The sequence below is a fragment of the Mesoplodon densirostris genome, chromosome 4, assembly GCF_025265405.1.
Source record: "Mesoplodon densirostris isolate mMesDen1 chromosome 4, mMesDen1 primary haplotype, whole genome shotgun sequence".
In the NCBI taxonomy this organism is placed as follows: domain Eukaryota; kingdom Metazoa; phylum Chordata; class Mammalia; order Artiodactyla; family Ziphiidae; genus Mesoplodon; species Mesoplodon densirostris.
In genome coordinates, this window is record NC_082664.1 from 130,319,190 (window position 1) to 130,347,051 (window position 27,862).

A 27,862-nucleotide genomic window follows, 5' to 3' on the forward strand; every position below is an offset into this window, starting at 1 on the left:
CCATTCCCCACTCCCACCCTCTTCTCATCCTGCTATGAAAACTCTTTCCTGCCGAATTTTCCCACGTAGTCATTCTAACACACACCAGAGTGCTGGTCTCCAGAATGGTCCTGCGTGCAGGCAGGCAGGTCTGACCTAGAGCCAGCCACGTCCTCATGCCATGTCGGCAGCTCCCTGGTCTCCCACTTCTGGTTCCATGGTTCCTTCCAGGTTCAGTTATCAGATTCCACTAAAATATCAACTGCTAAATTTTTCCTTGTCTTCAAAGACCAGACATTTTCCTCTAAGACAATATCCAAACCTATCTCTCTCCAGCTTTTCTTAGAGGATCCAAACAATCTTGGTGCTGTTGCCAAGAGAACCTCCTCCCTGGTTTGCTGCCATGCGGAACAGCTGGTGAAGCTCTTTGTTAAAGTATGCTTATTCTTAAGACACATCTAGGTCTGTCTCCAAGACTCATCTCCATCCTTGATTTGTTGAATAGCTTTTTGCATTCGCTAGAACACTAACTGAGGAGATGAGTTTAACCCTTTATGATCAAGTATTAAAATCTTTAAACAATGTTCTTTTCAAAGCTATCACCTAGATAGGAAGTCTATCGACAGCTTTTAAAGAAAGGGCCATGGGGCTCTCTCCCTTTCTCCTCTTAGCAGAAGTCCAGGTTCCCAAGCAGACTTTCTGCTGACCCCTCTGTCACCCACCGCCAGTCAGGGCAGTTCTTCATTCTGCCTTGGGGGTCTGGAAGAAGACTCTCCCTTCCCTTCCTTTGCCCAGATGCTGAGAATTGGAAAAGCAAAAGCAGATGTGTGGTCCAAAACTGCTCCAAAGAAAGATGAAAACAGCTTAGGTCCTCCTGCCACTGTGGACAGCGATGGGGAGAGTGATAACACAGACAGTGCTCCTGTGCCCAGTTTCCAGAATTCCTTCAGCCAAGCTACTGAAGCAGCCTTCACGAAACTGGACACGCCGGCTACTTCAGATCCCCTCTCTGAAGAGAAAGGAGGAAGAAAAGAAAAAACAGAAACAGAGGCTCCTGTTCAGCACCTCAGTCGTCCACACCAAGTGACACTATTGGCCTGGCTACCTTCTCCATCCGGTTTTCCTTTTTCTCTGCTTTTGTTTTGCTGCTGTAATTTTTAAGTATTTGAGTTTGAACAGATTAGCTCTGGGGGGAGGGGGTTTCCACAATGTGAGGGGGAACCAAGAAAATTTTAAATACAGTGTATTGTCCAGCTTCCCGTCTTCATGCCAAAATAAAGTACTGACACTCACAAGAGGAAAAAAAAAAAGAGAGACAGTGACATTAAAATAAGGCTTTATGTACAAAATGTTCAATTTGAAGTTGCCTGTCCCTTACATATTCTTGTTTGAGAGGTTGAAACCACTGAAAACAACTATGAAAATTAAAATCTACTTGTACTACGTATCTGGATTATGCTCAGCCAAATGTTGATATCATCTCGGATAAAAATGTAAATATGACAAAGTTTGTTTTTCAGTCAATCACTCTTGATTAAAACTTTGAATTGCTACCAACCAAAAACAGTTTTTAATTTTAAGCTGGGGTCAGCAAACTCTTTCTGTAAAGGAACAGTTAGTAAATATTTTTAAGCTTTGTGGGACACATATGGTGTCTGTTGCATATTCTTTGTTTTGTGTTACTTTTTAATAACCTTTAAAAACGTAAAAACCATTCTTCACTTGTGGACGGCACAAAAACAGGCTGCAGGCCGCAGGCCACATTTGGCCTGTGGGCCATAGTTTGCCAACCCCTAAATGAAAGTTAAGTGAATCCAAGAAAAAAATGTTAGGGAATAAAAATGTTAGGGAATAAAATGTTAGGCATTAGGTTGCAACGATTATCAGCACACATTAATATGACGTCATTAGGTATTTTGCACATGGAAGGAATTTTAATGGCAGGATACACTTTGATCTCCTAATGTGAAACTACAGACATAGAAAGGGCAAAGGACAGTTATAACACGCCGAGTTAGCCCATATAAACTCCTATAGGACTCTGAGTTGTCTTAGCATTTGCTGTTTCCCTAAAGTGATACAGCACTCCAAATGGGAACACCTTAACTTTCCTCACATAAAAGCAAATGTGCAAAATCGAATTCCTCCCTGGAAAAGATGGTGACTTGAATTTATGGTGGTGATCATACTGATCAGAAATAGCAGCAGCTCAGTTGTGAAAAGTGATCCAGACTTGAATCTGGGGTTTCACTAGAGGCTCTTCTACAACCAGCTGTGTGATCTTGACAGTATCAACCTAAGCTCAGTTTTCTTACTTATAAAACTGGGCCATGGGCATAAGGTAGATAATTTCTAAGACTCTGCTGTCAAACTATGACTATACTAAATAATAAAACCACTCAGGAAATACCCTAACAGGAAGAAGGGGGCAGGGCAGGGGAGAGACAGTTAAGGGAGGAAGCTTAGACTGTCCTGTTAGAGGACAGGGCTGGGTTTTCTCTTTCTGTTCTCCCAGCACCTTGTTCGGTACAGGCCATTCCAAGACATCGATACGACCCTCGCATCAATATTAAAATGTACCCACACCCCATAGGAAATATAATTCAGAGCTACTGTATTACCGTTTCCTAGTTGTCTTAATGCTACATTTTACATACATTTAATTAATCATTATTAATGATCATGTAAGGGGCTTGGGGAGTCAATCAAAAAAATTTTTTTTCAGTTCTTAAACGTTGGAACTGAAATGCTAGTTGGTTGTTGGTCCTAGACACTGGGCCTACAACTTCAAATGGAGAAAACATCCCTACTCAAAAGTTAAATATTATCTGACTGATATACGAAAAGAGTCCCAACAAGTCAGTTGAAAACACTGTACCCTTTACCACCCCCAAGAGCAGAAAGGAAATGAGGGGAGCTGGGACATCAGAGAAGATACCAGAACCTTAGATACATGAAAGAAAAAAGCATGTGAGACAACTGTTTCTGTAATCAAAATGACTAATTGTCTCCTTCCTTTCATGAATGCAGAACCCCTATCAAAACAGTGTCTAGAGGTGGCAGATGTCCTTTTTTAAAACTACTTAAATTTCAACAGAGCAAAATTAAGACTGTAAATGTATCTCCATGGGAAGAAACAGGCATCCATACATATCTCCCAAAACACACACACACAAACCCCATGTAGTAAGAAATGCCCATTAAGGAATGGACAATTCCTGGGACGTAGACCTTATCAAGTTTTGTCAGCAATGATGTGGCAGTCAGAAAAGCCCTGGAAACTTCCACACTGAGGTGCCTCAAGAAATAATTATGACTGGGAGGAGGTGGACCACCAACTCTCCCCTCAGCAACCTCAGATCACCTGGAAACAGGGGTGACGGCTGGAGGGGGGCAGATATTGCTGCCAGAGATGTGGACACTCCAAGCCTATGTGATCAGTGTGTGTGGAACTTTTCACTAGAATGATGTTAACATTCACCTTATTTTCCTAGCTTAACTTCAACTCCAAAGCATTAGGTTGCAGGTATGTACAGTTTTTGTGCTCTTTGAAGGCAGTGGGCCACCACTTCCTGTCAGAGCTCTGGGGCTAAATAAGAGGCATGGGATTTCCCCCCCTCCATGTCAACTGAAGACACAGCTCAGAGCCTCTCTTTACCACATCCACCCCACGGAAAATACAAAGGCCAACATGACACATGAGATTCACCCCATTTAACATCTACCTCCAGTTCTAAGCTCTTTCAGGACACTTGTTTTCCTGCCTTAATAGCTGCAACCCTCCACAAAACCAAATTTCAATCATTAAAAAAATAAATTTAAAAATCCACGGAAGAAAGATTGTACTCCTTCAGAACGAAAGGTAACTTTTCAAAGCTACTATTGTAAAAGGAAGCAGGCACCCTCACAGAAAAGGTGGGACAAAAATTAAGACCAAAAAAGAGGAAACTAATAGAACTATTACAAACAAGCAAAAGTCATTTAAGGAGCTTAATGGAAACAGCATCAGTGAGATTCAGTCACTTTCGATGCAGGGGAATACTTCTGGGAGGGTCACTCATAGAACGGACAAAAGGCGACCCACTCGACTTGTTAGAAACCGTCCTTTACCATCTGGACTGCAGTGTGCATTCCACAATGAAAAAGGGTTATGGGGTTTTGAAATGAGTACCAGCATCAAAAATTAACGCCTTTTGGTTGCTGCAACAGCTCCCATCAAATCTCTTAGGAATATACTTGAGACATGACATTTAAAATCTGCTTCCTCCGAAGAGAAAAAGTCCCACTCAAGAATGACTGCCAAGAACTTGCAACTCAAACTTCCCTAAGCCCAGACATCATAACACCCGGGACGTTTCAGACCACTCAATCCATATGAAAGACGCCAGAACAAACAAACCATAGCCTTTCCTAGTGCTTGGCTGAAGAGTGCTCTAAACCCCAATATTCTTTTATAAATGCTAAATTATCCTTAAAACATAACTCATTACCATAGCACTAGCCCCCTAATAATCCCGGCAATTCATGGCGAAATATGCTGCAAGAACCATTTGAAAGATGCTCAAGTGAGCCGCTATGAGAAGCCATGACATTATCCAGACAACCAAGAGCTAAGATTCTTAAGGTACTTAATTAACCGCAGCTATTTAACAAGGGAAATGATGTTAAGGTCACTTGTACAGGCAGCTTAAAACCAGTTCTGATTTGCTCTTCTTCAGGTTTATGTTAAGTTAGAGATCTTGTTACCTGACCAGAGTCTTCCAAAAGTAGGAGGGACAGCTCCCAGCCAAGACCAGAAAAATCAGAATCAATTGAAAGTAACTGAGGGGTATATTGCATGTTGTGATTCGTTTAGCAAGTAATAATTAAAACCAAAGGAAAATATACAGGGAGGCAGGCACAATGTAAGATCAATTCCCCAGCTGAGAATTATTAAACCTTCAAGGCTAAGAACTTTAAAAATTGAGAAGTGCTGTGGCACAGGAGATAGTAAAGGGATGAACCACATTTTCCTGACCACACCATTCCCAAAGTCACCCATCCTCTTAACACCCCTTAACACTCACAGAACAATTTAATGCTCCATAGACAGTATCTCATTATTAGTCACTTTTTGCTCTTCCTCCTGCACTTGATCCAAAGGGAGTAAAGAGAGAGAAAATGGTAACCAGTGCTCCCAGTTACTGGAGAAAGTCCTACTTTCCAGTTCCTCTCCCTTTCCCATCTTCTTTTCTCTCTTCTTTGCTCAACCTCTCTACTGTATATTCTGCTTTCCTTTTTCCTTTCTATTTCACAGCCAGCTCTCCTTTACTTTCTCCACCAAGTATCCTCATTCCATCCTCTGGCCCCTGAACTCATCTTCTACCTGCAATTTTCTTCTGGCCCCTCCCATGATATCTATGACCAGACTTCTTGTAGCCAGTGCCCCTCATCCCTTACCTCCTGATCACTCATTCCTCCGAACTCCTTCCGGATTCCCGGGTTCTCACCTCTCTTGTCCCTTGTGTCCTCTGTCCTTTACTTCATGGACCTCCCATTCCCATTCCCCCAACCCTTCATTTCCCCCTTCACATTTCCTTCCTCTTTCCTGTCTTTTAATCCATTTCACACCCACTATTCCCTTCTCTCTCTCCATGAGATTTCCTGTGTGCCCCCCACTCTGTCCCTCTAAGGCCCCTCCCTGTCACACCCCCAACCCTCTCATTTCTCTCAACACCCCTAGTCCTTGTTCTTCTGGTTCCTCCTCCCCTTCCTTTGCCCCCAAGTTCCTCCTTTCAACCGCCCGCCCCCCCAGCCTCACGTCCCCACCGACCCCCCCTCCCTCATGGCTTCACCCTCTCCCACTGCCCTCGCAGCCCTGCTGTCCCCGGGGTCCCTTCCCTGGGGCTCCCAAGCCCTCCCACCGCTCTCTCCCGGCCCCCTCGCACCCGCTCCCCATTTCTCACTCCCCGTCCCCGGCCGCGGCCCCTCCCTCACCGATGGTGGAGATGAAGGTGGTGTTGAAGGCGTCCTCGGAAAAGCGGAATAGGAGGCAGGTCTTGCCCACCCCCGAGTCGCCGATCAGCAGCAGCTTGAACAGATAATCATACGTCTTCGCCATCTTCTCGCTCCGGCCCTCTGACCGCGGAGCGAGAGGAACGGCGGAGAGAGGCGCGGAGGGGGCCGCGGGCGAGGGGGCGTGCCCGCTGAGCCGCCGCCGCTCGCCCCGCCCCGCGCCCCGCCCCTTTCCTCGGAGAAGGCCTGCGCGCCCCGCCCCGCGTGGCCAATCTGCGGAGGCTTCGTCATCACCGCCCGCGCCCCAGTGTTTGGTGGGGCTTGTAGTTCCTTTGAGCAGCTTCGGGCGTGCCCGGGGCAGGCTGTCCCCGCGGCCCCAAAGGATAAAAGAAGAGCCGCTCTGGGCTGGGTGATCGGGGATTAGGCGTTTCCACTCTAGTTAGGCAGGGAGGGCCGGTTTCCAACTCTGCGTGCCCTACCACCGGAACTTAACTTCGTCGTTTCTTTGTGTGCTGGTGCCTTTCAAATCCAGGACCTCGGAATCTGAGTCCTGCCGATCCCGCATCTCTTCCACCGCGACCCGCAGCTGAGATGCTTTCTTTCCTTCCCGCTGCCCTGGCGCAGGCTGTGGATTATCTGCAGAGTGCCTTATCTGGCTTCTCCGCCAGCTGCTGCCCAGCACCACGTCTGAGCCCCCTCCCGCAGGCCGTCAGTTACGGAGCTCGAAAAGAATGATTGCGGTTCTCGCTTGAACCCCACTCCTGTTCTCTTCTTCACGCCTCCAGAGCAGAGAGAAATACATGGGTATTTTAGAGGATCTGCTATGCAGACCGCTTACCTCCTCCCGCAGGAAGACGGACAAGAAATCTGGGAATTGAAATTTTCAAGGCTTGTGCTGCAGGCCTGTGCCCTATAAAACTGCAAGCATTCATGCGAGGCAGGAACTATGACCGTGGGAATCTGGAGGATAAGATTTGGATTTTGTCTTGGCTCATCTGCTTAACAGCACATAGGCTTTCTGCACCTCAGTTTTCTCATCTGTAAAATGGGTATAAAACAAGCTGTTTCATAAGGTTGTAGGAAAAATTAAGTGAAATACTGAATGTGAAAGCACTTTGAAATCCTTAAGGCAATGTAGAAAAATGTTAGTGGTGATGGTTACCTTCTTCAACCCTCTGTAGGCTCTCACTTTTACGGATAACAAATGGGGGAAAAGCAGCATTCTGTTATACCCAATTTAATCCTTTATTTCTTGTCTTAGCCTATTCTTTGTTTTGTGGATGTATGATTCAGGCCTCTTTCAGTCGCTAGGGGCAGAAACCCAACCATATCACGCTCTCATGAAAGGGGGATTTAATGGCTCAGGTAAAGCAGAAGGGCAAGCGAATAGCTAAGGAGTTCTGGGACCAGAAGCTCTATCCATTCAGGGCTCTCTGTCTCTCATCTCTTTTCCCTTCTGATTTCTAACATGTCAAATACCAACAAAAGCTTTTTAGAGTCCTCAATAATTTTTAAGAGGATTAAGGGTTCCTGAGGCCAAAATATACGAGAACCACAGTCTATGGTTCTTAGGTCTAAGGAAACACCTTTTGGAAGGTTAGAGAAGGTTATTAAGGGAACCAGTGGACTCAACCATTAGTAGACTAAGGAGAAAACTTGGGCAGTTAGTTGAACAAGACAGCAGGTTTTTCTGAAACACAACTTGTGTGCCTTGTGACTTTATGTTCAATGCCAGTGATATTCCATTCTTCGTCTTGTTGTGAGACAAGAAAGACCAGAAAATTCAGTTGGGCCTAGTAGCTGCTTTCACCTTCTATGTGAAAGAAAAAAAAAAAAGATAAAATGTGTCATTAACTCACACTTCTTAATCATACAGTACCCAGAGGGTTGCTGCTAATCTAATGTCTAATTTCTAGAGTCCACTTGATGGGAACAGATCTCTAAGAAGGTCAGAGTCACAGTTTCTATCCCCTAATGAGGAGGGATTCTGTCCTCTGGCACAGGCTGAGCCTCCTTGTCCCAGCCAGTTCTTGGGCAAGTCTGTGAACTTGGCCTCAGCCAGGGCTGAACAAATGTGGACAGCACCTTCCTCTTCATTTGGAAAAGAAGTGAAAAAAATCTTCAAAGACCACTGGAATCCTCTTTCTTCTGTAAAACGTGTACTGATTAAAATAACTTTTAGTTCCACTACCTGCATGCAACTATTGGCATTCTCTCTCTGTATGAATAAGAACACACTGATGTGGCAAAGAACTTAAGTTCATAAGAGAAGCTAGGGTTAGGAATTTTAAAGTCCCTAAGTTTCCTTAGGGGAATTTTGTTAATTGATGGGAATTAAAAATTTTTTTGTCTTGTTTTCACTTCCCTGGCTTTTCTTTATTAGCAAGTGTGTATAACATTTGGGACTTTCTAGCTGATAAGTTTGTATACCACTGTTGAACCATTCAAGCATTTTGATATACTGACACTACTTCAAGAAGAATCCAATATTTTCCTTTTGTGAATTATGAATTTTCATATTTTGTATAACAACATGTTACTTAGAGGTCAGATTTGGGTGGTAGTAACTACTATTGAATCAAGGCACTTTGCTCAAAAGACTGGACAATAAGTGTATTTGTAGACCTAAGGGTCCCACAGATCACAGGCTGCTGGCTGCCACTTTCTTTTCTTTCTACAAGTGGCACGTTACTATGTTCTGAGAAAACCGCATCAATACTTTTTTGCCAGTTGTCCAAACCCACCCTTAAAATGCTATGTCACTGCAGATACTAAGCAGACCAGCACTTTCAATTTAATTCTGTAAATGTTTATTGAAGCCTTTGATAAGTTTAACATGTACATGGCAGCTTGACGTAACAGGAATCTAGCTGTCCAAGGAGTTTACCCTCTGTGGTTTTTGTCAGGCCAGTATTCTTTTCCTCCTGCTTTTGGGCAGCCGCTCCTCCCCCTCTGGTGGCTGTGAATCATGGTACTTTATTCCTTCAGCCACAGAGGTGGGCATATGGCCAGGCTAGGTCAAACTGAGTTCTTACCCGTGAATTTTCTAGGAAGGTGGGGTGATGATGAAAGGAGTTCTCGCTGATGTGAGGTCTTCATGAGCTTCAGGCTGATTGATCAGAATGTAGTTCATTTTCCTGTATTATCTTGTTGCTGCCCTCCTCTATATGGTTACTTTGTCCTCAGTCTGGCTTTCCTCATGGTAGCAAGCAGGACTGCCATGTTGCACAATTCCAAGAGCCATTATTCACTTCTTACAGTAGTTCATTTATCCTGGGGGTCTTTAACCCCCAAGAATCTACAAACACATTCTTGAGGGTCTGTGTGTTCTCTAGGCAAATTTTCAAATTAATTCAAGCATTCCTTAACTGGTTTAAATTGTTCCATGACACTTGAATGGGAGAAATGTCACCTTTCTTAATTGCTTAAGTGAAATTAAACTTGGCTGAGACCCCTACTTGTCAAGGGCTGGCAAAACTGGTACCAAACATTATTGGGACTTTTCCTCCCCTTAACTGTATCCTACAAGAATCCAGGTGCTTACGTGGTCCTGAAAAATTAGGGACAAAGCAACCTCTGGTTGTCAGTCTGTACCCATCAGTGCTGATGCTTCTGTCCAACCACCCTTGGGTTCTGGTCCTCTGCTATCTGTTGAGCACAGCTGTCCCGGTGGGCTACAGAGATGTCCTTCATGGTGATTATTTTCAATGACTGATGACTCAGTCATCGACTAAGATCTCTCTCTGTTATCTAAAGTTTGTGTACTTCTTTGTCTTCTCCCTTAAAACTTGAGCCTTTTGAGGAAAGGGACCTTGCTGATTTCTCACTGTGTCGCCAGCATGCCTAGAATTATGCCTTACACATAGTAGGTACTCAGTTGTTGAGCGAATGAATGAACATCTGACTATCATGCCAGAAGTCTAGGTTGTTGTTGGTTTTTTTTTTTGCCACACCGCATGGTATGCAGGATCTTAGTTCCCTGACCAGGGAAAGAAACTGTGCCCCCTGCAGTGAAAGCGTGGAGTCTTAACCACTGGACCACCAGGGAAGTCCCCAGTCTAAGTATTTATAAAACATCTGGGACACCTTCAGTTTATTATTTGCTGTAAGACCTAGGTATTTTTAGCCTCACCAATACCTTTCTGGTTGTACTTTACCTTGTATTTATATGTTATTCATTTTGTAAGTATACTATTTATTGTTATATTTAAAAAATCAGTGTGATTATATATTATTTCTCTAGCTTGTCAAGACCATATTGAATGATAACTCCTCAAAAATACCAATTTCTCTTATCAACTGTCTGTCATCCCAAACCATGCTATTTGTTTAGTGATAATCCAGTGGGATAATTCTACAATTATCTTCATCAGAGAGGGACACGCTGTACTCTTTCCACCCACTGATGTTTCCTGAGCAATCACTGGTTGAATAATGTCTACTCAAGCAAGCTCACACTGTGAAACCAGCTCAGCAAGGCCTACCTGGAGGATGCAAAGGTATCTGTCATGTGGTCCCTGCCCTCAGTTTGCTTCCCAGGTAATTGAGGGGAGATCCCACAAGTGAAAAGTTCAGTGATAAGTGGGAGGCAGATATCTGGCAGACACACACTTCATCTATTCTGGTGGGTCAGGTGTCTGTTCTGATTGGTTGGCTTTTAATTCGGATTGGTCAGACATCCAATCTGACAGGTCAAGTGCTTATGCCAAACTGATTGTTAAATATTTTGCGTATCTCCACTGAATGTAAAAATTAAAGAAAAAGGACATGATAATACCAAAAAATGGCGACATGAAATTTACTCTACTATAGGGTGGATTGGAAGGAATCTATTCTAATACACTTGTATTATTTCTTTCTCTAATAATGAAGTTTTTGACAATAAAATATGTTAGTGAAATTCATTCCTTTCGTTAGCTTGGGCATTGCTATGTAGGATTTTGTGTCAAATAAGGCACATACACAGTAAGTACTATGTGCTTTGGGTAGAGTTTCTTGTTAGAATGAGTGATTAAAGAAAGCCTTTTGGAACCAACTTTAAAATGGACTTTGATTCAATGGCAAAGTCAAGATGTTATGAAACTCACAATCAGCATCATAAGAGGTATTGAGATACGTGTGGCAGTAAATAATAGAATACTAAATGGCTAAATAATAAAAATATTTACTTAATCATATACTAAAATAATCATATCTAGAACTAGCGACAGGTGAGTGATCCAGCAGCTCAAATGACATGCCCAGGACCTGGTTTCTCTCCCTTGGTTTCTTAGCAATGCTTCCTCAAAGTAACACTGATTTCAACTGACCGGCCTTATGTGGTTGCAAAATGTCTTGCTGAAATTCCTGGGACACCTAGATTCAAAGAGAGCAGAATGTAAAGAATCCCCTTTTCTCAGGAGTTCAAATAAATACCTTAGAATTCAGTTCCATGGGCCCTGACTGCCCTTCCGTGAAGCAATCCTAGGGTCCAAGAGAATGGCGTAAGCCAACTGGCTTAAGTCATTCGAGCTGAATATAGGGTCAAACTCACCCTAAATCACAGGATCCTGTTAGAAATAGAGAAGACAGGAGGCAACAAGGCTGTAGAAGCAACTAATGAAAACTACAACCTGTTTCAGTGTCAAATGCATATAGATATTCATATCGTGTTCAGTTATGTTGAAATTTCTGGAGAGGTCATGGGGCTGAATCCAGGAAAATTCTGACTTGTCTTTCTCTTAAACAGATGGATTGATGTTGAACTGGAAAGAAGAGGCAAGAGAGAAATACTGTTTCCTTGAGGAGGTGATGGATGGTCCAAAGCTAGAATTAACACAGGCACTTAGACACCTGGTCCCTCTTCTACCCCACTTCAGCAACCAGCTAAGGTTAAACACTTTGATAGCCTTGAACTTTCTAAATTCTCTATCAGGCCCTGACAAGCCTGTCCTGGGATTTTGTAATGGAAGGAAGATTGGACAAAGCATCAGGTAACCTGGGTTCCCTTCCTAGCTCCGCCCCTAACTAGCTCTGTGACCTAAAAGAGGACAACAACCCTTCTGTGCCTCAGTTTCCTCATTTGTAAAATGAAAGAGGCTGGACTAGAGAATCCATTTCTGTCTATAAAATCCTTTGGCTCTTGAACCCAAGCTCCTAACAGATGTCCTGAGATCTGCCTTAGGGGTTCTGGTCTTACAGACTTTGGTCTCCAAGGCCAACTGAACACCCTAGTGAATTGAGGAGATTCATCAACAGGCCTAGGAGGCCTTGGAGGCCAGGCAGAGTGTGGGGCTGGAAAGGAGCCCAAGACACCTAGTTCCTTATTCTAAAAAGCATTCAGTTCACCCTATGACTCAGTTATCAGTACTTCTCTCTTTCCAAAGAGTGCAAAGTTTCAGTCCTTTCTGTGACGAGAACAAGTTACTGGGTTGCCAACAACTTATTGGATTGCCAATCTACAGGATGAAGAGAAAAATGAAATTCTCCTTTGTATTTTGAGCCATATTCAATCAGATTCCTGCCTCCAATTCCTGCTTAATATGGATAATCATTTCCTAAATAACCTTAAACACAGATTTCACTCCCACCACCAATTTAACAGCAGCAAGGGCTTATAAAATGGAGTTTATCAGGAAGCACATTGAATGCTCCCAAACCTGTGATAAAACACCCTATCTCTCTCGAAATTTTTGCTCTTGCTGTTCAGTCAGAACTGAAGAGTTAACATGAAATCAAGCAGATCTCTTTGATTACTCATTTTTAAGATTTACAATTATAAATTATGGTACAATCTAATAGAATGCTGAAGAAATAAGGCTGAATAGGTAATTCTTTGGGGCCAGGATGAATATTCAGATTAAGAAGAACTGTTAATGAAATCCCAATCACATAGTAATTTCCCTCCTATTACTTTCTGAAACTCAAGTAGCTGTATGGCCTAATTAGGCCTGTTTGGGGGATTATCACAACATTTTATTTCTGCAGTGAGTGACATCACTCGGCGTTTAATATTCATTGAGGCTTTTACGAAACAGAGAGGTTTCCATATGTCTCTAGAGCAAATCATTTGTGTTTGCCATCTGCTACTCAAGAGTAGTTTTATAGAAAAAGAATGCAAATCGCTTGGTTCTTTAATTACTTTGGGGTTAGGCTACACTACAGTTGGGATTGTGGGACAGCCAATTCACTGCTAGGAGAATACTGTTGTTTACTTAGCCACCAACTTAAAGAATTCTTTTCAAGCAAATGGCATGAAAAGAAATTGAAGCCTAAAATTATCTTTGTCCCTTTAAGTAGAGGCAAAGACCATTGTGAAGTGATGTGTGAGGCTTTTTTGAGTTCGCGTTAAGGAGACACTATCCAGAGCACAGGACACTGAGGTCAGTGTAGCAAGCATCGGTTCTCTTTTCTTAGTTCTGACACCAAAGGAATATATGACTCAGTACTTAAAAAAAAAAAAAAAAAAAGCCAAGGATCTCCTTGAGCTCAGTATCAAAAAAAAAGATAATTTACTCTTAGTCACCCAGGAGCTAATTACCTTGGCTTTGGACTTAGTGCCATTTGTTTCTCCTTCCCCCATTCTCATTAGCTTCTTGAATTGTGGATAATTCTCTGCTCAGTAGCATCTCCACCAGCCTATGGACACACACCATTAGTTTTGCTTCATCAGGAGTAACTTCAAACAACAGAGTTTCACCAAAAGTGGAAACCCTGGAGCTTTAAGATTATCTGTAGATTTCAATTACTGACGCTTTTTCTAAACTTCCTCACAGTAAAATTTCATTCACTGTGATTGTTAGCACATAGAATGTGAAAAATTGGCAACTGAAAGGGACCTAGTTTGGCCATTGACTAGCTATGAGATCTTAACCTCATGGCCCTCTGATTTCTAAGACTATTTTCTGGTTTAAGATGCTATAAAATCAATGCGTTTAAGAGATCGTTTATTCTAATGTTTCCAAAGTTTGTACCTCAGAATACTAAGTGAATCAGCAGATGTTAGTAGGTGAAACTAGAAGAGAGGGTTTCATGGTCAAACTCGTTTGAGAAATGCTTCTATCAAAGTGTTTTGAAGGTACAGCTTCTCTGAACCCTTCATATGCTGCTGTGCCTGTGACTCTCCACCACTGGGTGTGGTGGGCGGCTTTTCCTACACTGCTGCCCCAGGCTGCTTTTTGAAGAAATATCTTATGGGACCCGTGTTTTGCGGAATTTAATTTGGGAAACTCTGATGTAACCTAAACCCTTAGTTTTAGATATGAAGATCTAAGCTGTAAAGTCCTCCTGTCACGATGAGAATCAGCATGTTTACAAGAAGCTGTCCAGAAGCAAGGCAGCATCCGTTAGCAGAGTGCCTGACACACTGGACTGAGAGCACCTGTCTCTGTCTCCTGGTTTCTCCTGACTCCCAGGGCAGGGCTCCCTCATGCTGCCTCTGTCACCATCACAGCCACAGAAAGGCCAGCCAAGGGGTGGGGGCAATGTGATGGCTGTTCCCCTCCCGCCTGGGGCTTTACCCTCAAGTCCTGGGGGACTGGCAGATAGTGTACTAACTGAAATGAAAATCATTTTATGTGCAGAAGCAAATTCACCCAGAATTCTGCAAGTGCAAAAGACTAGATCCTTAAAGGAACATTCTGGATGCTGTGTTTTTCAGAAAAAAAGGCGAATATTAAGTAATTAAGCTAACATTCGCATTCTTTCTTTTCTATTATTCTATATTTTGAGTGAGTTATAGGATGTGCTAGACAGTCCCATCACGCCCAGGCTAATTTCTTACAGTGACATCTAAAGTTCTGTAACAGTGACATCTAAAGTTCTGTAAAATGATCTGCACAATAAAATGGTTTTAAAGGTGAATTACTTAAATTTCTTGAGGGCATGAATTATATTTACATTGTATCCCTAATGACTAACACATATATCAGGCACATAATGATAAATACATTTGCATTAATTAGTAGATTATAATCTGATGATTAGGCTTTAATAAAATAATGGTAATAACATATTTTTGTTTGTTTCAAACTAGTATATTTAGAGGTTCCATTTTCACACCTCAATACATTTTATGTATTTCTCATATGCTTCTTCACTCCTTAGTTTATCTAGTTCTGAAGGGTTACTGAGTGTCATCTTGATCAGCCAACCATCTTCATAACAAGATCTGTTGACAAGTCCTGGATTTTCTGCTAGAGCTTCATTAATTTTAGTTATTTCTCCTGATAAGAGAATAGAGTTCACTAGCAGTTTTCACAATTTCCAAAGCACCAAATTCCTCATTTGTTCAATTTTGTCCCAACTTCAGGCAGACTACAGTAAACAACATCTCCCAAAGCTTCCTGTGCAAAATTGCGGATTCGCACTATTCCAACACTGTTTTCTGTTGTTACCCATTCATGTTTGTGAATTTACGCACCGACAGCAGATTGTGGCTGGTGCGCAGCGCCCGAAGGGCGCCCGCCCGCAGTACCCAAGGAAGCGGCGAGCAAGGCGCGTTGGGTGCAGAGATGGCGTGCAGGCTGCAGACCACGGCCCGCATGCTCCAGCACCATGTTTGCAGGGGCGCAGGGGGTCTCCGTGCAGCATCTAGAGCACCCCGGCTGACGGGGGCGGGGGAGGACCCTGGTAATAACATATTAATGGTACTAATTAATGATAGCCTACCTTTTCAAAGATCTCTAAGATACATTCTGTGCCCTGGTTAAGGTTTATAATCAGAAGCTGGTTAACGCTCCTTATTTGTAACCTATTTTCATAAACAATTGCACTGTGATGTGGTGTTTCTTTTAGGTAGTAATAAATGGGATCACTTCTATATTTGACTTTGAGACACATGCACATACACTTAGAATTGGAATGAGTCAGTGGACATCAAGTTCTGTCTTCCAGTCATTACAGAATTCTGCTTTCGTCACTTGGCCTATAAACATCCCCAGAGATAAAACACATAATAATAAGCCTGAAGAAATGTGTGATCCTGGAGGGCCTTAATCCTTCAAAGAAGGATTAAGTCATGTTGATAAATTATAGTATGTGTTCTATACAGTTGACCCTTGAACAACATGGGCTTGAACTGCATGGGTCCACTTACATGCAGGTTTTTTTCAATAAATATCCAAAAATATACATATAGAACATCCTGTGCAAGACTTTAAGTAGATAGCCTATCCTTACATAAGCATGAGGTGAGTGATATTTATTAATTATTATTATTATTTTTTAATTAATTTATTTTTTTGTGGTACGTGGGCCTCTCACTGCTGTGGCCTCTCCCGTTGCAGAGCACAGGCTCCAGACGCGCAGACTCAGCGGCCATGGCTCACAGGCCTAGCCGCTCCACGGCATGTGGGATCTTCCCGGATCGGGGCACGAACCCGTGTCCCCTGCATCAGCAGGCAGACTCTCAACCACTGCACCACCGGGGAAGCCCAGTAAGTGATATTTAATACAAAATTAATGTTAGTTTTCTTACTGTTTCATAACTTTCCTTTCAAAGAATTACATGACCATATAGTATGCCTCTCTCTCCCTCCCTCTCTCTCTGTCTCTCTCTCGTAACTGGAGAAACTGCATATCTGCCTATCATCACGGGTATGTGGTTTTTAAAAATATATAACAATGTTTCTAATACTATAGTATGAATATGACTGTAATACTGTATGCCATAAAAATGGTATAACCATTCATGTGGGTATATGCTAAGTTACAGTGAAGCAATAGTATCAATTACACTAGGCTACCATAAAGCAATCATATTGTTCCTTCTTTGTTATCAATGCATGAATCATTTTATCTGCAAATAAATATGAATTTCTTTTTCACATTATCTTTTCATTTTTGATGTCTAGTGTTGTAAGCAGATAGGGTAGGGGGGTCCCCGGAGAAAGACAGCCAAGTATGGCTCCTCTTGACATAAGAGAAGCCATTTTTGGCCTAAGCCATTTTGTGATCTAAGTCTGGACACAATGCTTGTCCTTGAACTGGTCTCAGTAATTAATGATCTTAAGGGACAAAAGAATGCAGGAGCAAATGACTGTTATCAGGCAAGAGAAGTAACAATAGCAAAGGTAATATATCAGTTGTAAAGACTCCCAGTTCTGCTTCAATGGTAAAGATTAGCCTGAAGCACTTTCTTGGGCTGTTTTGTAGAATTTAAACTCCCCTGGAGCACTCAACCACCAGATCAACTGGAACCTAAGGGATGATGCTGTTGACCTTTTCTGACGCTGGTGACTTCAATCAACTAAAGCTTGGACTCTGTCAACCCCCAATTGTATGCTGAATTCTCTGCTCAAGTCCCTTCATGAATGAATATGCATGTACCCTCAGCTTAAAACGTCACCAATTTTGGGACTTTCCTGGTGGTCCAGTGGTTAAGAATCTGCCTTCCAATGCAGGGGATGCAGGTTTGATCCTTGGTCAGGGAACTAAGATTCCCAAATGCTGCAGGGCAACTAAGCCTGCATGCTCTAGAACCCGCACGCCACAACTAGAGAGAAGCCCACGTGCCTCAACGAGGAGCCTGCATGCTGCAACGAAAGATCCTGCATGCCACAACAAAGATCCCACATGCTGCAACTAAGACCCGATACAGCCAAAATAAATAAATAAATACATATTAAAACAAACAACAACAACAACAAAAACTTTGCTAATTTTGCTGTTCAGGGAGACACTGCTTTGGGAAAGATCCCCAGTGTTCTCCTTACTTGCTGCAAGTAACAAATCCTTCCTTCTCCTGATCTTTGGCTTGGTTGTATCTGTTGGCTTGACCCCCACCAAGAGGCCAACACAGTTTTTTGGTAAAAATTTTGGCGACCACGCAGGGACATCTCGCCTAGCCCCTTTGGGTTCTCCCAGCTCTATGTTGCTGGGGACCTGCAGGCAAGGGCATAGGAGAATCCCTCTTGGTGCCTGAGTTGTCAGGTCCATGCACCTCAACTCACTTGTCAGACTCAGAGGCTACTCCAGACATCTTGATCTGGAGGGTCCCTTTGAAGAAGTGAGTGGCATTCACCCAACAAATCAGCTTCTGTCCCCATCTCAACAGGGGAGCAAGAAAGACTCAAGAACTGTGCAGTTAATCTTGTCCAGTAAGCAGATAGGGTAGGGGATCCCTGGAGAAAGAGAACCAGGCATGGCTTTCTTGACATAAGAGAAGCCATTTTTGGCCTAAGCCATTTTGTTATCTGAGCCTGGCAACAGTACTTGTCCTTGAACAGGTCTCAGTAATAATGATCTTAAGAGAACAAAAGGACAAACTTAGGCAAGAGAAGAAAAAATAGCAAAGATAACAAATTGTAAAGACTCCCAGTTCTATTTCAATGGTAAAGACTAGCCTGAAGCACCATCTTGAGCTATTTTGCAAAACTTAAATCCCCCCCTCAGGCACTCAACCACCAGATCAACTGGAATCTAAAGGATGATAGGGTTGACTTTTTCTGACCCTCATGACTTCAATCGACTAAAGCTTGGACTCTACCTACCACGTAAGCCCATTCATGAATATACATGTATGCTTAGCTTAAAAATTCCCTAATTTTGCTGTTCAGGAAGATACTACTTTGGGAAAGATCCTCAGTGTTCTCCTTGCTCCCAGTAATAAATCCTTCCTTCTCCTGGTCTTTGGTTTTGTTGTGTCTTTTGACCTGACACCCTCCAAGAGGCAAACCCAGCTTTTGGGTGACAGTCTGGCCAGGTTAGCTTGGACTCTGAGGGGTTGTCAGACAATCCCGACCTCAGGCTTGGAAACCAAGATCCCGCAAGCTTCATGGCACAGTTAGAAAAAAAAAGGAAGAAAGAAAAAAAGGAGCAGTACAATATCAAAGAATAAAAAACAAAAAATTAGAAAGATAAAAAATAATTAGGAAAAATAAAACTATAATTGAAACAACTGCAACAAGGTAAAATAAAACCACAACAGAAAAAAGAAAACAAAAGGGGGGGGAGGGGGAGAACAAGCCAAAAGGAGAGATCACTAATAAAGTATAAAGAATAAAATAAAATTAGAAAAATAAAAGATTTATTAGGAAAAATAAAAATATAAAAGAATCAACAACAATGAATCAACAAGGTGAAACAAAACCCAATCTAAAAGAGGAAAAAAGAAAAGAAAAAAAAAAAGCCTTGGCTATGGGGGTGGAGTTTAGGGGGGGTGGGGGTGGAACTTAGGCAGGGGCGGGGTTTAGGGTGAGGCGGGACCTAGGTGGGTGGCGGGGCCTCTGCTTAGGACCTGCGCAGAAGAGGAGAGGCAGCATGTGGAAAGGAGGGCCTCTGGAGTGTGGGGTTCCAGAGTTTGGTGGTAGGGCCCTGAGTGAGGGTGTGTGGGTGGGGTTCAGGCCCAGCACAGTTGGAGTGCACATATGTCTCCGAGTGTAGAGATGGGGCCCTGGGTGGGGGTGTAGGGGCGGGGCTTGGACTCTGTGAAGCAGGAGGGAGGCTCCGAGGGCAGAGCATTAGGCCCGGGAGCCCGTGGTGTGATGCCTAAGTGGACAGGGAAAGCACTGGCCGCGTTCCCTTCCAGTCCTTTGCACCCCTCACCCATCATCTCCCCCAGGGTCTCCCCCATCGCCGCTGGGCCCCTAACCGTGGGTAGGTCCCACTGGCTGTAGGAATTCCTTCCCTCCCCCAGCTGCCCCTCAGGGGTGCCGGTCCCGGAGGTCCGGCCTTTACTTTTGTTCCCCCTTCCCTCCCTCCCACTCCCTCAGGACCCGTAGCAGGAGGGGGCCTCGGTGGGCAGAGGATCAGGCCCCAGATCTCAGCAGGCTCCTGGGGGCCCAAGTGGGCAGGGGAAGTGTGGCCACGTTCCCTTTTGATCCTCCGTCCTTCCAGTGGTCCCCCAATTTCCCCCTTTGGGCGTGGGAGCCCTTCCCCTCCCCCAGCCGCCCCTCATGGGCACAAGTCCCATCCCACCTCCACTTCTCCCCCCACTTCACTCCCCTCACGCCCCACGTACTACCCGGTCGCTGGGGGTTCCTCCTGTCCCCTTAGGTGTCTGTGGTCCCCCACCGGTGCCTGGTAGGTGCCCTAGTTGTGAGGAGATGTGAATTCTGCATCCTCCTAGTATGCCATCTTGACTCCACCATCCCCTTTTGATATTTTTGACAAAATTCCCAAATATCATATTCTTTTTAAAAAAATTTTTGGCCATGCCACACAGTTTGTGGGATCTTAGTTCCTCAACCAGGAACTGAACCTGTGCCCCCTGCAGTGGAAGTGCAGAGTCTTAACCAGTGGACCACCAGGGAAGTCCCCCAAATATCAAATTCTAACTGAAGTTCTTTTGACCTCCAGCTAACTATGATGCTTCAGAGGACCCCTGAAGCACCTCAGAGAAAGATATTAAATTAACTAGGATTATTTGGTATGTTAAATTACATGGGAAGCATTGTCAAATGAGTGGTAAGCTTTCTCAGGTTATACTGTAGGGATAAATGTTATTAATATATTATTAATATAGACACTCTAGAAATTATAAGAAATTTCTAAAATTTGGATATGTCCTGGTATATAATGTTATCTGTCGTAATTCTAGGTATTATCTTTTTTTTTTTTTTTTTTTTTTCTTTTTTTGCGGTATGCGGGCCTCTCACTGTTGTGGCCTCTCCCGTTGCGGAGCACAGGCTCCGGATGCGCAGGCCCAGCGGCCATGGCTCACGGGCCCAGCCGCTCCGCGGCATATGGGATCCTCCCAGACCGGGGCACGAACCCGTATCCCCTGCATCGGCAGGCGGACTCTTAACCACTGTGCCACCAGGGAGGCCCGGTATTATCTTTAAATGTTGTATGTCACATGTCACAGCAGTAACCAACATTCTTTGTCAATTACATTGTAATCAGGTGTTAATCACGCCTTTTTAAGTCTTGTCATTTACAGACAGTTATTGTTATACTCTGATGTTTTGCAAAAGTGCTTCATCTTCAAGAAGATTCTTAGGAAGGATGTTTTGATAAGTACAGGTCTCTGATAAATTTCTGATCATACCACTGAACTGGGTAAGAAATTTAAACATCTTAATGAAAACCTGATGGCTTCAAAAAACTGTTAACAAAAAGGATTAGCTATTGAGTGAACTAATGAATATGGTTATAATTTTTATGGTTTTTGTCTAAAATGTTACTGGCTTTAATCTGTGTTTTCCAGATATAAAGAAACCCTTTCGCTCAAGCTAATTATGACTAACAGCAATTTGGTAAATTATACCTTTGGAAGTAAAACAGGAACATTTGTCTTTTTTTTTTTCTACCTGATCCCTCCAAAAATTATAAATTTTTAAGTTCCCAGAAGCATTATCAGGTAAATAAAGAAGGCCACCACCTAAAAGGTACAGGAACCTCAAGGTATTTTGGGGACCTTGAAAAGGGCGGAATTCACTCAAATCTATAAATATTTCATGTGAAATCTGTGACAGGCCCATGGCATGGCTTTCCTGGCTTTAAGAGACCTTTCAAAAGTTCAATTGAGATTCCTTATGAAAAGCTCCAGCCAAGCCAACTTAAAAGAGCCTAAGTAATCAATTAATCAGACTTATTTTGCAAACAAATTAGTCTTAGTTTGGCTACATTTGCTAAAAATGAAGGTAATTTTAGAGAAAAATTATGTTTCAGTGGATACTAAAATCAAGTTTTGTTAATTGAGGTCTGTATTTACTGCCTGAGACTCACCTCCCAGAGAGCTACTTATTGTTACGTTACATAATTGTAAATTTTAAACGAATTGCTAAAAAGACACTCTAATTTTGTTTCTGAAGCTTATCACAACAATGTGTCTTTAGAAGAAGATCAGATGCCCCATGTCAAGGCCCTATCAAAATTGAATGTTATTGTGTTAGCCATATGTTTGCCCTGATGTTCAGGAGGAAAAGAAAATTATCTAGTGAAGTTATCACAGAGTGTAACTACTCATGACATGTATCACTGCTTGCTTTAAGTCTACTGCTATAAGCGCATGTACAATGTTTGTGTTACAATTTGGTATAATGGATAAATGTACATATAACCTACAAAATGTTTCCCCATTAACATACCTCTGAGCCTGTTCACAATATTGATTAACTTCCCCCAATGTGGATAACTAGAAGAATATCTATATATTAACAAAAAGGAGGCTTAGCACCAAGAGACATGATGAACCCAGGGCAGGCAGCAACCATCCTGGCATCAAGGGACAAATTTTTTTGTCTATTGAAAGACTTTCAATCAAGAGGGGAAATGATGAAAAAAAAATCTTCATATTGAGATATGGGGAAGTCATGCTGGCTTATACATGGTTTAACTTAAACTTTACTGACCAGGATGGCCTCTTTTGTGGCCTGTAGAACATGCATTGTACATCTGCTTTGGCCATTGCGGAGAGGAATGCTTTTAGAAATCAAACATAGAGGCGAATTCCCCAGTGGTCCAGTGGTTAGGACTTGGTGCTTTCAGCTTTCACTGCAGTGGGCCTGGGGTTCAATCCCTGGCCAGGGAACTAAGGTCCTGCAAGGTGCATGGTGTGGCCAAAAAAAGACAAAAAAAAATAGAAAGAAAGAAATCAAACAGAGAGGACGTCATCATCACTCACATAGAGGCTTTAACAAAATTTACCCAGCAAGCCTTAACAACAGTAATCAGGCTGTCAGTCTAATGAACTCAGAAGTTTCTACGATGAAAAAGCGGTCCTACAAAACTGCATGGCCCTTGATATTTTAACAGCCCCTCAAGGGGGAAAAGTTTCAGAGGAGTGAAAAGTTATATGCAGATTTCTGACTGTGTGGGTCAGGCACCCCAAGCCCCCACATTGTTCAAGGGTCAACTATATTTTCATTTAATAAAAAAAATTTGTAGCACCTACAATATATAAAGCAACTCTCCAGGTACTATAAGGGTAATAAAGATGAAACTGATCCAGACCATCTCTTCAGAAGCCAATGGTGGTTGACAGATGAATGGATAAAGAAGATGTGGCACATATATACAATGGAGTATTACTCAGTCATAAAAAGAAATTGAGTTATTTGTAGTGAGGTGGACGGACCTAGAGTCTGTCATACAAAGTGAAGTAAGTCAGAAAGGGAAAAACAAATACCGTATGCTAACACATATATATGGAATCTTAAAAAAAAAAAAGGTTCTGATGAACCTATGGGCAGGACAGGAATAAAGACACAGACGTAGAGAATGGACTTGAGGACACCGGAAGGGGGAAGGGTAAGCTGGGACGAAGTGAGAGAGTAGCATTGACATATATACACTATCAAATGTAAAACAGATAGCTAGTTGGTGCTTTGTGACCACCTAGAGGTGTGGGATAGGGAGGGTGGGAGGGAAGTGCAAGAGGGAGGGGATATGGCGATATATGTATGCATATAGCTGATTGACTTTGTTATACAGCAGAAACTAACACAACATTGTAAAGCAATTATACTCCAATAAGGATGGTAAAAAAAAAAAAAGCCGGTGGTGGGACTTCCCTGGTGGTCCAGTGGTTAAGGCTCTGCCCTCCCAATGCAGGGGGTGCAGGTTCGATCCCTGGTTGGGGAACTAAGATCCCGCATGCCACACAGCGGGGCCAAAAAAAACAGAGAGAAGCTGATGGCCTTGCAGGGGAGGTGGAGCACACTTGTAAATAATTACAATGCCAGGTAAAATTATGATCTGCCAATAATGTGCTGTTGTGTTATTTATAGTTCTTTCCAAATTAGTTTACTTTTCTTTCAAAACTGGTAGTCTATAGTTAAGCAGATTATCCAGTATATTAGAACTCCCTGTTCCCTAACTATTCTGGATAAATGAAAGGTTACATTCCTCGATATCAGTGACATCAGGTATTACTAGCAGCCATCAGCATTGTCTGAGAGTCATTCTTCTCATTCAATGACAGGACTGTACCATTCCAGCAAGGTCTTACTGACAGCACCACATCACCTTCTTTGGACATACAATTCACCTGATCTGGGTGGGCGAGGAGGATGGATCAGATAATGTGGAAACTTGAACTGTGGTGGGGAGGCTGAGGGCATGCCTTCAGGAAGTTGGATACTTGTGTGGGTGGCAACACAAAAGTAGATGGGCCATGTTATCAAGTGACAACCAGAAATGGGGTCAGTATAGGCACACAGATTATCCCTGGCTCTACAGAATGGGTCTGTCTGAACAGAGAGTAGATCTGTGGGGGAGAAGGCTGTAGGGGCAGGAAGAGGACCTGTCTGTCCACTCCACAGATGTGACCACTATGTGATGGTGTGAATTGACTCTTTTATTCTGATTTGGGCTCTATTTTTATCTCCATTTTAAAAGAAAAAAAATTGATGTATTAATTTATATAACCACCATCGAAAGATCATTAAGGAAATATGTCCTTCATATATTAGGAACAGTGCTGTCAGAGAAGGTTGGACTAAAGCCTTTGAATCAAGAATCCAGGGCTTCCCTGGTGGCGCAGTGGTTAAGAATCTGCCTGCCAATGCAGGGAACACGGGTTCGAGCCCTGGTCTGGAAAGATCCCACATGCCGCGGAGCAACTAAGTCCGTGAGGCACAACTACTGAGCCTGCGTGTCTAGAGCCTGTGCTCCGCAACAAGAGAAGCCATGACAATGAGAAGCCCGCACACCGTGATGAAGAGTAGCCCCCGCTCGCCGCAACTAGAGAAAGCCTGCGCACAGAAACGAAAACCCAACACAGCCAAAAACAAATAAATAAATTAATTAATCAAAAAAAAAAAAGAATCCAGAATTCAATGCTGTTACCACTGACATAGAGCACAGCCACAAATTAGCATCAAAATATACATCTTACACATTTCCTTATTTACATCTTTTGCCTTGAGAATTTGATGATAAAAATACTTTTTAGATGTGGACATGGTTCCCTTAAAATTAAATGTTGTAAATCATTAATTTAAACAAAGTTGATCTATGAGTTACTACGGGAGCTTGTAATGTTAACCTCTTTGCATCTCAAGCCCCAGGACTGGGATCATGACTCTGACTCTAAGGGAAACTATGTGGACAGAGGGATCTGTTTTGTCCCACGGCTCCTCGAAACCTCGGCTGACCCAAGGACCTCTCCACAAAGAGCAATGCAGCACACGCCCAGGGCCCCGGGAAATCTCTCCTTCTACCCACTTGGTCCATTTTGGGGAGGCAATAGTAGGGGTACCCAACCTAGGGTCACCACCTAGAGCTTTGGTATCTGTTTTTTTATGGGAGCTCAGCCTCTTGAGTAAAGTATTTAATTACAGAGCTTATTCATTTGGCTTCCGGCCTTTACACCTACTGGAGACCATGCCTACTGCCCAGAGTAAGTAAGTTATTTGTGGGAGGCAGCAGACATAACACTTGAAACAGCTCATGCCTCTGTGCCTTGTAGCTGAAGTGAAATTATTTATGGTATCCAGATTTGTGCCGTCTCCAGTATTAACTCACACTTTTGGCTGATTTATTATTTGGCCAGATAGCATTTGCTCTTAGGTCTTGGCAAGAGGCCCCTCCCTGGGGCCCGCTCTTTAATAAAGAGCCCTACTCTTGCTCTCTTCTGGTCATTCCTCTTCACTGGGTGAGGAATCCACAGGCCAAGTGATTTATTCACTCAGAGCTTTGCCCTGCTTTTAGGTCCAGAATTCCCTGCCAAAGTCCCTGCTTCCAGGACTGGTATGAACCTCTTTTCCTGATCTACCCTTCCAAAGGGAGACCGTGCCATTGGTGTGGTACCACAGGCCCAAAGCGGTGGCTGTGAGGGGGTGCCGATGTGGCAGGAGCTTGAACATATGTGGGGTGGGATCATCGTCGTGTGTATATAAGGCCCTTTATGATATGGGCCAGGCCTGCGGGTGGGAAATGACATCAGGCCAGGCCAAAAGTGCTTTCCTGGAACCACCACATTCTGGTGTGGAGCTCTGAGGAGTTTTGCATCAATCAAACTGATTTTATAGGTCATTATAAACATATATCTGTCAAGGTAGGAAAGGCTAACTGGCCTGTTAAGGCTAACTTGTTAGCTTCAGCTATAATTTTTTTATATTTAGACACATGATATGTGGGCCTCCATTTTTCCTGTTCCCCACATCCCACAAATATGGGACTAGGCCTGCTCTTGGAATAGGTTCAATTCTGAGTTCATTTAAAATTTTAATATAAAGGATCTGGTAAGAGACGGGTGAAGTGTGGGTAGTGGGTAGGCGGCTTTCCACCAGGTCAAATGTGACATTGCTACAACTGCCCACATTTCCTGGCCTGCTCTCTGGCCTGGCAGGAGAAACCTTACGTGCATGTGTGTTTAACATCCACTGAGAGCCAGAAAAATATGACTTGGCTGTTTTCAAAGAATTCAAGCCCCACACTGTGCTCTGGTTGTGACAGCTGCCGTTCCCCTGCCAAGCAACTCTTCCCAGCTGACTTCCTTAAGCTGTTTGGAGTTAAGAGCTGCGCACTTTGAAGGCCTCTTCCAGGCCAAAAAGAATGAACTAGAAAGGGAATTGGGGCAGGCTTCCTCGGTTGAACACCACTTCACTTCAGCGAACCCCTAAGCCTTGCTATCTGTTTTGTCAGCTGTAAAATGAGCAGCCTATTTCAGCCCTGCCTCAGAGGGCACCAAGCGGCGGGTTTAATTAATGATGATTGTGATGGGCTTTGTCATGTAAAGTCATATATAAATGAAAAGGAGCATTGGAGCTATTTTATCCAAAATCTGGAGTGCATCCTGCTTTCCACTACCATCGATAAGACTTTACGTCCTGATCACAGACCGCTGCAGACTTCAGGGGTGCAGAAAAACACAGCTGGGCTCGCCTTACCTGAACAGAAAGCAGGGTTTGGTCATGGAAGTGGAGCACAGAGCAAGCAATCAGTGCATGGTTCAGATTTCTGATGGCAGGCAGCACTGAGATCCACTGGGTCCAGCTGGCGGCAGATGATGGACTGGTTTCTGCAAAGTACAAAGATCAGGTGTACCCATTTATTCCTGGGACTGTTCTGGAAAGATCCTTGAGATTGAAAGTGTCACGTTGAGGGGAGAGCTCTTTCCAAAGATCTCCCCTGCCCTTCTCCCTGTTGTCCCTGCCTCAGTTTGCTGGCTGACAGCTCACAGCAGAGGTGTTTTCTTCAGGGACAGTGTTTACTGAGAACAGGCCACAAGGATCAATCCTGTCTAGGATCCATTTCTTCCTTTAGTCTTGCGTCTTATTCATAAGGATCACAACCCACAGTTCACTTAAAGACACGTGTACATGATTAACCAGAAGTTGTACTGGTTCTGCTGAGAATCACACCTGAGAATTGTTGATTACTTTGGCTAACAGGGGATTTCTGTTCCCTGACATGATTCAGCTAACAGAAGCAAATCGTAACTTTTATATACTTAGTAGACATGATCATTCCTTCCCTTCATCTCCTAGAGCTAGGATGTTACTGGGATGAGACACTGTATTCAGCGCTCTAACTATTTTGTACAGCCTCTTGTTAAGGATTAGATGACCTTGAGCTCCTTGAGAAACCCAAGAGGGTCGTAATCATTTTTACATTGCCCTTGACATCAGTGCCTTCCATATAGGAGACAAAAACAAAAAACAAAAACAAAACTCCCAACAACTTGTTCAGGTGCATTGAAAATGAAAACTCCTTGTGAGATAAAAAAAATGATAGGAACTCCCACTGTCCATTAGGGAGCTTCATTTTCAATTTTTTACAAAAATTTCTTGTTGGACGATCTAAGTATTTTATATTGGTTAAGGTCTTCAGCTTCAGCCAGACTTGGGCTTATATGCTTGTTCTGCAAATTACCATTCGTGGGACCTTAACTAGCATGGTGCCTTAGTTTCTTCATCTGTAAAGTGGGGAAAATAATACTATCCATCCCAGTGGTGCCCAACCTTTTTGGCACCAGGGACCGGTTTCGTGGAAGACAATTTTTCCACAGAGTGGGATGTGG

The 27,862-nt window shown here is 43.2% G+C and overlaps 1 protein-coding gene and 1 pseudogene across 1 annotated transcript in view; both read right to left on the reverse strand.

Moving 5' to 3' along the window:
* The window catches only part of RAB8B (RAB8B, member RAS oncogene family), a 66,082-nt gene extending 59,931 nt beyond the window's left edge, over positions 1–6,151 (reverse strand). Inside the window, exon 1 of the mRNA XM_060097214.1 lies at positions 5,956–6,151. Coding sequence (XP_059953197.1) covers positions 5,956–6,079 — 124 coding nt within the window. The 5' untranslated portion in view covers positions 6,080–6,151. The remainder of the gene's footprint in view (positions 1–5,955) is intronic.
* Positions 6,152–6,448: 297 nt separating this feature from the next.
* LOC132488169 (glycine cleavage system H protein, mitochondrial-like) lies at positions 6,449–19,525 on the reverse strand (annotated as a pseudogene).
* Between the last annotated feature and the right edge of the window lie 8,337 nt (positions 19,526–27,862).